Source organism: Lytechinus pictus, chromosome 11 (assembly GCF_037042905.1).
Source record: "Lytechinus pictus isolate F3 Inbred chromosome 11, Lp3.0, whole genome shotgun sequence".
In the NCBI taxonomy this organism is placed as follows: domain Eukaryota; kingdom Metazoa; phylum Echinodermata; class Echinoidea; order Temnopleuroida; family Toxopneustidae; genus Lytechinus; species Lytechinus pictus.
Window position 1 is genome coordinate 28,804,003 of NC_087255.1, and position 12,675 is coordinate 28,816,677.

At 36.3% G+C, this 12,675-nt stretch overlaps 1 protein-coding gene across 1 annotated transcript; it reads left to right on the plus strand.

The window, feature by feature from the left end:
- The first annotated feature begins 4,232 nt into the window (after positions 1-4,232).
- On the plus strand, positions 4,233-8,065 carry LOC135155900 (metalloprotease TIKI1-like). The gene is made up of 2 exons (XM_064106285.1): positions 4,233-4,984; positions 6,117-8,065. Exons 1-2 carry the CDS (start codon positions 4,868-4,870, stop codon positions 6,696-6,698), a joined length of 699 nt encoding a protein of 232 aa, XP_063962355.1. The 5' UTR covers positions 4,233-4,867; the 3' UTR covers positions 6,699-8,065.
- Positions 8,066-12,675: the final 4,610 nt, after the last annotated feature.

Below are 12,675 nucleotides of genomic sequence, written 5' to 3' on the forward strand. Positions count from 1 at the left end.
TGTATGACTGTGTTTACAGAAGTAAAGATTCTATAAGTATAATTAATTCAGTCCAATTAGGGTGGGAAAATTAAATAATGGAAATGATGGTGAAGAGAGAAAACCAAGGAGGAGGATTCTGGACAAGACAGTGAAAGTGGGACACTAGAAGAAGAGAGAGGTATAGGAAAGGGTTAAAGTAAGAAGATAAAAGTTCAAGATGGGTTTTCTGGAAAGAGATTTGTCAGAAGTGAAAAAAGATGGGGAAGAGAGAAAGAAGAAAATTATGGAGACTCTTGGAAAGGAAATGTTAAAGGGAGATAAAAGGGATGGAAAGACAAAAGCAGAACAACAACAAATGAAAGAGGGTTTAAGATAGAGAGAATGGGAAGAGACACTGAAGGAATAACACTGAATAATGAATAATTACAAGAATTCAGACTTGATTGAAAGAAGTGAAGTGATGAATAAAGGAAAAATTTAAACCATGGCAAGGAAGAGAGAAGTAGTAACTATATAATTTGTGACTGTGGGAAAATAAAGATTATAGAAACATGAGAAAGTAACAAATGAAATTGAACAGGGAAAAATAAAATGGGGGTATTGGGGATAAAGTGGATAAAAACTGGTAAGATGTGCTAAAGCATAGAATAAGAAGCAATACAAGAATAAGTATATAATTGTAAATACCCCCCCCCCAAAAAAAAAAAAAAAGATTAAATCAAATGTTCAGATCATGGACGTTGATGGTATCATGATGGTATGAAGCGATAAAGAGGCAAAGATAAAATGTTCTTTGTTTCAAGGATAATAAATTGGAACTTTGTGGTGCATCTGCTTGTCCTCATCACAAACATAATGAACAAGAGAATAGTGTCCAATGATATGTTAGAAATTTTAAACATGAATGGTTGAGTTTTTAAATAATCCCTGTCTGTATTTGGCGTCAGAATGCACTTCTCTTTAAACAAGCCTCAAATCTCATGGTCACTGCCATCAGACACTGTTTTGGATATGGAATGAAAGAAGAGACTAAACGAAAGTAGGTTGGTCTAGCCCGATGAGGATCAATAAATAAACAATATCCATGCCGATGAAAGTGAATATGACATCAATGGCAATGGTCAATGATGAAGAGGTCAAAGGTCACATAGTTCTGGCACTCAATGTCACACCCACGGGTGTAAATGAATTCATAATAGCAAGCGAGATATCTGAATGATATAATATCAATATTTTGGAAGTGAAAGACCTTGTAAAACGAGAGTGGGTTTTTTTTCTGAATGAAGAGGGTGTACACGTATCAGGTTTAACATGGTTAAGACTGAAGCATCAGAAGAGGGGTGGGGGTAAATAGAAGACGGAAAAGGTATATGAAAGAGCAACAATAAAGTAAAAGAGAAGTCCCGTACGATAAACAGGGAAAGTGGAGTAGTTTATGAAGAAGAATGAAATATTTTGAGAAGTGAAAGAAGATAAAGAAGGAGGAAAAGTAAAATATCGAATGAAACTATAAATAAGTTGTTTTGATTTTAACGTAGAGGGCTTAAGAATGAACCGTGAATAATTATTGACATGGTACATTTTCACGTCGTCTTTAATGTTTGTAGTTTCAAGTGTTTACGACCATTAATTCTCGTTTATGATCAGTCAATTAATAATCAGTCCAATAGTTTAATCGCTTGTTTGTCTCTGTGTTATCTTTATACATCAATTAGTAAAGTCATCAAACACTGCTCTCCGAGAACGGCAGCTCGTCAAGCGTTGCTAAGAGATGGAGAAAATAATTAAGAGACAGCTTGCGTGATTGCATGAGGTTCTTAATTTCAAACACCATTATTTTCCGACCATCGGATAAGATTTTCAAGAGGCCTAACTATACCACTGTTTGTTGTATTCTATTCAAATGTAATGACCTGACGTTTTATATAACTTTGAACAGCATGATGAACTTCCCAACACGGAGAATGTTTCACTCTTCCAGAGACCTTTTAGACTTAATCATTCAAATTTCACGAATATGAAATTTGTTCATGTTCAGTTCGTTTGAGCGTCCACCAGAGGCGGATACCGGCGCTGTATAAGAACCCATCATCATCATCATCTGAGCTCAGCACAATATCTTTATTCAAAAGAAATGAAATCAATAGACGAAATTTGAAAATGAAGTGAACACAATTGAAGAATATTTATTCTCTTGACCAATAATGTCAATATGCTGATCTGAATCATTATGATAAATTGATGATGGTTAATTTTAGCAAAATTAAAGTTATACAAAAGTGAAATATGTGAAACATTTTCCCTTAAAGGCCAAACTGCAAGTTGATTTGAATAAATAGAGAAAATTTAATAAGCACAACACTGAGAAAATCATAAAACCGGTAATCTAAAAGTTTCTCTTGCATGCACAACCCCATTGGTTTGCAAATGTAGGAACAATGACGTCACACACTCACTTTCCTTTTGTATATCAAATTAGTCATTATGTACGATTTGTCATTTACAAGGCTTCACGATCATGATTGGACAGGGCAAGGGCAATTAAAGGGGGTGGGTACTCCAGGCTGAAAATATTATGACTTGAATAGAAAGAAAAATCAGACAAACTAAACACTGAAATTTAATAAAAATCGGACAAGGAGTAACAAAGTTATGACATTTTAAAGCTTTACATTATTTTGATGAAACAATCCTATGCGTCCTCATGAATATGCAATCAGCAAGTTGATGATGTCATACCCCCACTTGTTCTTTTGTATTTTATTATTCAAAATTATATTCATTCGAATTTCGACCACGAAAAATTAAAAAATAATGAATTGACATGTGATTTGATGCATAAGATATTCATTACTGCTTTTGTTACAAAGGAGGTATATCATTATGAAAAAAAACCCGGTTTCATGTAATAACAAGAAAAAGGAAAGTGGAGACCGACATCATCTTACCTAAATGAATAGGCCTATAACTATTTTCACAAAATATTGCTCAACTTTAAAAATTAATTAGCGTCATGATTGGACTTTGATGAAATTTTCAGCGTTTTGGTGAACTTTACTCTTTTTATTCAAGTAAAATTATTTTCAACCGGGAGTACCCATTTAACTACCCAAGTTCGAATTTACCAAATTTAATATGAAATTCCTTGTCACTGAATTTAGATTTTGAAATTAAAGCAAAATGAGAAGAGGAAATGAAAGTTAACTTTGCAAACAGGGGCGGATCCAGGATTTTCCAAGGGGGGGGGGGGCGGGGGCACATTTCCCCGAGGAAAAATTTTACAAGAAAAAAAAAGCTCTTTACTTTTCAAAGGGGGGGGGGCACACTTCTGTTTTAAGAGCATTTTTACATTAATAATGTCAATTGTGCCTCTCAAAGGGGGGGGGGGGGGGGGCACGGACCGGCTTTGCCCCCCCCCCCCCTGGATCCGCCAGTGTTTGCAAATTATAGTTGAATACACGATAGTCCAAACAGACCGGAGTTTCTCCTTTTTATATTTGCTGTTGACTTTCAACTCTTCTTGTCGAAGTGATGTGTCGGTGTCAGCTCAAAGGAAACGGCCAAGACCTTGCATAAAACCACGAAATGACCTTTTAGAAACACCTTGCCGAGTTTCCTTTCATCGATGGCATTGTCAAAAACGGTGTTCAAATTTACAAGCTTCACCTTTTTTTTTTGACCGAACCAATTAGATAAACGATATGTGCGCGCAATATTTACTCCTCCGCTAGCGGCTTGATTTGGAATGGTTCTCGTTTGTTCGCGATGTGATTCCCAAAGGTGGCTTTACGAAACTGGTAATGAGCCAGTTGCTAACTGCCGTGATAATTGCTTCATTATCACCTCCATGAAAAAAAATTCAGAGAAAATTTTGTTTTCTCGCGAAAAAAACAACGAAAATACAATAGGCGTGGAATTTTTGAGTATCACTTCATTCATTCTCTTGCCTCGTAATCATAATTGCATAGTCTTTGTATTGAAACGCCATATATTCATCAATGACACACAAAAAATAACAACCAAATACCTTATATAATAAATTTGAAATAAAAAAGGGATTGTAAATTATTATTTTATTTTCATACAAAAATTACTGTCCATAATGAAGTAAGCCGACTAAAAAATAAGTCGAATTTTTTGTCAAAATTATTATTTGCAAGGGACCGCCTGAATTTATAGACTAACCACTAGCATAACAAACTCTCGTGGCGAAGAGCTGGCGCTCAGCTCAGCGCATCGAAATGACCACCAATACTAGCCCCGCGAATTCGATCGAAAACAGTAGTTGATGCGAAAGTCATCACACAGTCTGGACTGTTTTGCCCCGACCAAGCTTATTCCGAAAGCTTCTTGGATTTCTTTTGATGTTGATAACTCGATCTGCGATCGCCAATTTGTGAACATTTCCGCTCAGTACACATTTACTTCACTTGATTCTTGAGTGAGCTATTCATGGTTCTATGGTAAGGAGTTTATTCTACAGACCAGTGGTCAATAGACGGCTTGTTTGTTGTTTCGGCCAACTATACCACTTTTGAACGGGGAACACTGGGCTTCGCTACAACGCAAAATCTGGAATAGTTCCATTACCAGAGATGATTCTTTGATCTTCGCATAATCTTCTCCCAGGGAAAATTCCTTTGATTTATAATATGGATAATTCAGATGAGATCTGGAATACACTTCGAACACAACTGCTGTCTCTTATTTCGCTTGAGTGAAATAGTTGGCGACCTTTTGTCGGCGAGTCTCTCCCACCACTGGCGCAGGAGTCAAACACTGCTGGTCTCCACCGGAGTTGATCGGCTTGCAGCGGGTTCTCTCACCCGGAGCTCTGGCGTGCTGTGAATCGACTGTCCGTGTAGTGGAGGGGACGTGTACAGCCATGCTGTGGTGGGATATAGTCGTTGTCTTAGTGCTGGTTTTCTTGCCTTGGCCGTGGGGTGTTGCTTCAAATATGCAACACCTTCGAGAGCAGCTCAACTGTCATACTCATACACAGGTTAGACTATTATTGTCATAATCGTTTACCTTATTTTGAAGTATCTTCGTGATCAAAAGTAATGACAAGACGGAATGGAAAGAAAGATTACTATTCGATTAAAAAAAAAATATATATTGATATGCTCAAAATTGTTGATCAGCCTCCGGGGTAGGCCTATGTCTATTTACTTTTTAGTTGATTGACATTTCAATTTAAAATACTTCAATTTTATTTACTTACGAACCAAACAAATGCTTGAAGAAACTTTCATTTTCAACAAGACAAAGTATTTGGTAAGGTTCATGATCCATGCTCGTTTTCGTAACCTATAGTACCCAGAATTTGTAGATATAAAAAGAAAGTCACGCTTTTGGTGAGTGAACGAAAATTCTCCAGAATTATACATATATTGTCATTAGTTTTAGTCTGTGCAAATGCACATGCACTTATCTCATTAAGTTGGAAAATCAATTTTCTTGGCTCCTGTTACGTCGTGATTAATTCCGCACGCTGAAATGATCCCCTTTATTCTCCCTCCTTTCTCTTATCCACTCATCCAACGATAAAAGGGTTTTTGTTCGACTTTTGTTGAGGTATTTTCAAAGCCCCCCCCCCCCCCTTTTACCTTTCTTTCTTCAGCACAGGTTTTCCTTCTTAGTGCATTGGTGTTTTGTTTGTGGAACCCTTTAAACCACATCCTCGCAAGTAATTTTGGCCATGTTTTCTAATTGTACATCACCTTTGGTCCTTACTGCCTCACGCGAAAGATGTAAAAACATAGTACAACGGACCGACATAATCCTAACCTACAATGAACTTGAAAACTCTATTTTGGAATTAAAATTTTCTCTAAATTTAGTTATTTTCTATAGTTCAAAAATATGATTGCCGAATTTTGGTTTGAACGCTCTCAAAAGTCTTTCTCCTTGTACCTTTTAAAGGATGATGGATCGATGAGCCAAAACATTGCTTTGTGGGACTGCTTGATAATTAAGGGTTAATCGAGTCTCTCATTCATACTCCATAATGCTTCTTGTCTCTCATGCTCATCACCTCCTATTATATCTCGCAGTTGTCATTGTTTCTTGCACGTCAATCACCACCTTGAACACGTAATTGACGGGATTTACCTTTCTTTAATTTCTTTCAGGGAACAAATTCGTTTTTATGGCAAGTTCGACGACATCCGCCTGCCTATTTTCTGGGGACAATACACGTACCATACACACGTGTGTGGGATTATATTCCTCAAAATACCAAAGTTGCTTTCCAGGAAAGCGAAAATATATTTGTCGAACTGGATCTCACGGATCCCAACACGATGTCGGAGTTGGCGAACTGTCAGTTGTTGCCAAACGGGGAAAACCTGAGCGATGTCCTACCACATGGTATGTACCGGAGATTAAAAACTCATTTGCAGTATGTGAAGCGGATGATGCCGCAGTGGTTGAGCGCTGATCAACGAGGTCGATCGTTCTATGCCGATTACCTCTTCGAAGCCATCGTCGGCAACTGGGAACGAAAAAGACCTATTTGGGTCATGCTTGTCATCGATTCGTTGACGGAAGCCGACATTAAATCGAGGGAAATACCAGTTTTGGATTTATATTTGGCCCAGGAGGCCACGAGACGCAATAAAAGAACCGGGGCTGTTGAACAAGTTGAAGAACAATGCATTCCTCTCAATGGATTAAACTTCACGCAGGTAAGTTTATTGTTGTTGTTGTCTTGACAAGGCAGAAAAGTGTGGAAGTGTAGTGAAAATCTGGAAAAGAGTTTGTGTTCGGTGTTAATCGTTTAAGCAGTGATTGGTGATTGTTTTGGCGCGGTTGTCTTTGATGGGCACTAATGATGATACATTAGAGGTTATAAATTCGATTAGGATGTTCGGGCTGTTCCGATTTGAGTGTGTCGCGATGTACATGCGTGCGAAGAGCACTTTTCACAACTTGTTATGATTATTGTTCACCATCAAAGGAACGCAGCGTGTTTTTGACGATTCCAACTGCGAAACTGGTGTGTAAATAGTGAGAGGAAATTCTCACGATTCGCAAGAAAAACTCGCTCTCGAGTCTTTGAAACGTCTGTCCGACATTTCCGATTTTCTTTTTTTACACATATTTAGCGCTGGTTTACCGACTCTATTCAGAAATATGTTTTTTGACATGATTCCGATCTGTTCATGTTTTTATGTGAAAGAAAATTTTAATCTTCCATGTTCTGAATACCCTTCCGTTTGTGAGACCTTGGGTGTTCCTTAGAACACGTCCTCTCCCATGGACAATGGTAAGGAATTTGATCAACAGGCCGTATAATGATTTCAATAGCCGGTAACACCACCCTTCTAATTTAGACGGCATTAGCGCTCCTTTAGAAACCCGATCAACTGGATAAGTTTTGGGGAACATAAAGAGCTTCGCAGCAAAAGGGATTTCGATTTTCGGGTGTGCTGAAAAAAAAGAGAGAGGTGGTCGGTTGCAGCGGTGGAGAAAAACACGCATTTACCGGACACTCGAGAAAGGAATGGAAATTAGGGTGTAAAAATCGGCTGAAATGGGGAGTATTGAATATCAGATCGGAGGGTTGACTTTCAAGTTCCATTTCAAGGAACTATTGACGAACTTCTCTTCAGCCCTTACGATGACCGCTCAAAGTGCAAGGCCCGCTTCGCGACAGCAAACGGGGAATTCTTCGCGCCATGACCTTGTCTGTTTGCATCTAATTAAAAGCACGAGCCTTCTCTATTTTGTAATTCTTTGAAGTTACCGACTTTGTAAGAGAATGAGACACTTAACAAGGCTGGTGCCATGCCAGAAGGTCGATGGATAACTGAATAAACGATAAAACATAAGCTTTCCATGGCTCGGCATGTAGTTTATGTGATGACTGATTTTTATCTCTTCTTCAGCAGAAGATGTTGACCTACTCGGTGGTGGCGTTTTGCATAGTATGTCTCGGTAATGTAAAGGGGAATTCTTTCGGATGCTAGGGTTTTAGTGACAGTATAGGGAAAATGTTACAGTAGTTTAGAATGAATCATAATGATTTGATATTATTAATATATGAAAATACAATCAAAGAAAAGGGAATGGTAAATAGCCATGGAAAAGAAAAAAAAAAAACTCTTTATTTTTTATTTGTCGATGTTTCTAGGGCAGTCATGGCAGTCAGATACCACATGGATTAAACCTATTTTGTTGAGGCCTAATTACTGTTTGGTCTACAGCACATTTGGTCTAATCAGTGTTTGGTCTATTTTGGTCTAATGCCCACTTAGTCTAAGTCTAATTACCCTGTTCAATTTCACTTCATTTTATTATAACTTTTTAAAATGAAATTTGGTTCATTAACAATTTAGCCCTGTCTAAACCTATAGAAAAATAGGTGTTAAGTGGATATAATGTATATGTAAGTGACAATGGAAAGGCCTATACCCTAAATTACTATACCCTAACTTGAAAATAGATAAAATGGGCTAAATGGATATTTCATGTAGACCAAAAACATCAAATGGTAAGTAGACAAACTGATTGTAGATGCGAATTAGGAATCGACAATGTGAGGTGAGATCAAATGAAAAATAGACTAGAGTGAGTTTAAATCAATTGACAATCTACCAATATTGAATTGATCATGAGTGTAATAAGTCTAATTGTAAGTTAAGTTTTTAGTTGATTGTAGAAGCATGGTATGATGACGAATGATGATGTACATTGTATTACATGTAGGCTTATGTATCATGTAAAATGATAATTCATTAAAGAATTCTAATTTGAAAAGGTAATATAAAATAAGGTTACCATTTATTAGTTTTAAAAATACCCCTCTTTTCCTATATAACATTAAACTCTTTATTAAGAAAGATAAAATGAGTTTCACATTTTACTCATGATATCTGAACAGATGTTATCTTGACCCCATTTGCCTTGGTGTGCAGCCATGCTAATATCAAATCTAATTATCGAAAAATTGATTCTTTCCGAGCTGAATTGAATTTGAAATTGATTTGGGAAATGTGCACACAATCATTAGAATATCCAGGGTTGTATGTAAAAAGACAAAGTTGCAATTTGCTTTACAGTAAGAATAATGTGTAATATTAATTTGTAAGTCCTGTGAGATATAAATTTCATTAAAAGAACAAGATTTTTTCCCCAATAATGCCTTGATACTTCTCTGTGTATAAATGAAGAAAATGCTTTTCTTTCTTCCTTTACAATGCAATATTCAATTTCTAGGTAGTTTGTGAGGAAAATATATCATTCTCACTTTTTGTCAAAGGTTGTCTTTCTACACGTAAAGCTTGCTATAATTCCACCATACGTTGAACAATAATTCATTTCATTAGAATTTTTCACTAATGGCGAAAATATAAATACTCTGCCAATTGTTTTGTTTTATTTACTTCTGTTGGATATATACTTCAAATAATTTGCATTTTATTAAACCATATGAGTTGGAAACTGGATATATCCATGTACATTCGTAAGAATTATTTATGGAATTGTACCTTTATATTTTGCTTTTGATATCCTTTATTTGTCTATTACAAATCCCACCGCTGCCACCAATATTCTATTTATGAAGGTGCAACTAGCTCTATGGCATGAAAGTTTTATGTTTAGTTCCCACATCTACCTTCATGGTTCTTATGAAATTCTGGTACTGAGAATTAGTTTTGCCTGCTATTTGGGAGAGAATGAAGAAATAGGGGTGGGCTATTCCACGGTTACTCACGTTACATTTGGAGACACCTTGACTCATACTTAGTGCTGTAACTCCATTATTATTGATAGGAACTAAACATCTCTTTATCACAACAAAGTATACAATCTGACTATCCTTTGTATAAAAACAAAATTTGGGAAATTTTATTATGCTCCTGGCAAATCTTTGGAATGTGTCGGTTACTCACGTTACATGATTTGGACATGCTTAAAATGAAAAGTCGACATAAGTGAAAAGTCTACTCATACAAGGCTTTTATGAAAGTTATTTATATCTATTTCAAAGAAGTATATTAGGGAGACATACTTTGTACATAATTAAAAAAATAAAGAACACATGGTTTTTACTTGGGGTGCAGATAATATGGTTACTCACGTTACGGTTACTCACATTACATTTTGTCCATGTATGGTTAACAACACAAATGTCATTAAAAATTCAATAATGCGTGTAAAATTCATTGCTAGGAACATCAAAAAGAGATTTTATACAAAAAATTGGAACAATTGGAGCTTTATTAGGGAGTAAGAGGGAAAAGTATGATTTTGCTTACTAATTATGCATAAATTAGCATTATTGCTTAATACCAATTTGCATGAAATAAATTACTGATAGTATTGTAGATTATGTCCAAGACAACCTGCGTGCAAATTTTCGGCGTGATCGTGCAGCCAAAGGCCGAGATCTCAAGGGGGGCCTAGGAGGCCCCCCACCCCCCCCCCCCCCCCCCGAGCCATATTAACTCCCAAAATACCCCAGCCTAGATAGGGTTACAGGTAAGGACATTCAATGTGTTGTTCGAACACTCTTTAAAGTTTGGTTAATTGAAATTAAGCCTTACTAATGCACTCTCGCATTGTGAATACTTCTACTAATATTTAATTTTTTGTGTGATTGTATGACCACTGATATTTTGATGAACAAAGAGTCACATCAAAGAGGTGTACCCTCATTTTGCTTTTAATTAATCAAAAATAACTTCACAACTCACATTGAGACTTAAAACTTGACATCCCACAGAAAATGTTACCTAACTGCATAATTTTTACTGGTTACTCACATTACATGATGGTTACTCACGTTACAAAGTTACTCACGTTACAGTTTTTCTTCATCATTTTTATAAAAAATTGTACTTTTTAATGATTTTGTTAGTCATCACTGTGTCAAAGATTGTTTGAAGGAAGAGAATTTAAAATCCCACCAATTAATTGTGCAGAATTTTTCTCTCAGAAAACAAAGTCAGTTTTTTCGGTTACTCACGTTACATCACCTGACCAGGTTGCAATATTCATTTTTTAATGAGTACTACAAATTTACTTGAAAAGCTGTTGTGTATTTTAGGTAATTTGACTCTTCTAAACTTCAGAAATATATAAAGTGGTATGTTGTTGCAATAACAAAATGGTAATAAGGCATATTTCATTTTTCACTATTTTTCTTGTATTTTGGTACAGAATGGAAGACACAACTTTTGACAATTTTTTTCCAAAGTATACATATGAAAATAAACTTTTTATTTCTTGTTCCTGAAACTATCAAGCATGAAGGACTTAAAGTATTAAAAAATTCAAGAAAATATTGAATTTGAATTTTTAAGCTCATGTCCATCAACCTGTGGAATTGCCCGGGTACATGTAGGGGTGGTGTTGGGGGGGGGGTTATGGGAAATCAGTATGATGTATCCCACCGCTGCTACCATATGTGATGTCATTGAAGCGAAATTGATCTATTCTCTGTAGGCTTATTAATGCAGAATAATGGTAGTTACTTGATACTGTCTTTTTATTAAAGGCCATTAATCCGTAAAAAAAGGGGACATAAAAGATATGTCATTGAGGAAAGATTTTAATAAGAACAAATCTTCATCGTTAAAAAAAATTACTTTAGTAGAGTATGTAGTATGTAGATGAAGGTCTGGTAGAATAATTTGATTGCAATGTCAACACGATGATGTGCTTGTTAATTTCAGGACTTTCCTCATGAACACATCATTCATTTTATATAGAATTTGGATGAAAATATGGAATTCATACGGATAGGTAGACTAACATAATTTTCTGTTATATCCAAAACCCAAATGTAAAGAAAATATACATGTGTAAGCTATAAAGCATTGAGGTGGTTTATTGAAATATATTAAATAATTGTAGCATTACTGTAAAAAATGAGATTGAATAGGTATTTTTGAAGGGCAGCTCTCCTTTGGGGGAAGAAAATGATATATGTGGCAAAAGAAAATTACACAAAAGCATTGAAAGTGTAAGGGAGTGGTCAATCTTGAGTTAAAAGGATCATATTCTTGGGACTCTGGCCCTACTTGCATTGCTGATTTAAGTAGTTGCTCCTGGCTCTGTTGTTCTCAAGTAGTGATAACCCAGAAAGTGGTCTCTAATAGCCGAGTCTGTGCCCCTTGCAGAATTTTGTTACCTCCGAAATCTCCTTAAATGTCCTCAGGAACCAGTTGATGTTTTCATTCCGCTCCGAATTTGGGTCAAATTTATTTTTGTACGGCCTGGATGTAAGCTTGTGAAAGAAGCGGGGTCGGGAGAAGGTCGGATCTCGTTGAATAGTCGCCTCTGAAAACATGTTTCCCATTTGATCTGTGGATCAACAACTGTGTCATCTTGAATTGGTAGGAACAAGGAGCTTGGTAGGAACTGCTTCCAAGCTGCTGCCTCACTGGAGGGGGAAATCTGTAAAGGAGAAAAAGGAAAGAGAAGAGGTTTGATTCAGAAATTGCCAAGTCTCCCAAACAAGGGAATTAGCTCGCTCTAATAACACAACATGTAAATTGTGTACACTGAAAGCTTGGAAAAAATCATAGACCATTATTAACCAAGGCTCGTGGGAATAAAAAAGAAGTAAGATTAAAGAATGAAAGAAGGACGTGACCGGATTTTTCATTTTCCATCATTAGGTTACTTGACAGGGGCTGACGTTTAACTATGTGAAAGAGGAAATAATGTCCATTTAAATTT

What these genes read in the sequence shown, in the direction of transcription:
- LOC135155900 (XM_064106285.1), top strand. Translation starts at nt 4,868, where the DNA reads ATGCTGTGGTGGGATATAGTCGTTGTCTTAGTGCTGGTTTTCTTGCCT. An exon ending in ACTGTCATACTCATACACAG is followed by an intron (nt 4,985 to 6,116) that starts GTTAGACTATTA and finishes AATTTCTTTCAG; the next exon opens with GGAACAAATTCGTTTTTATG.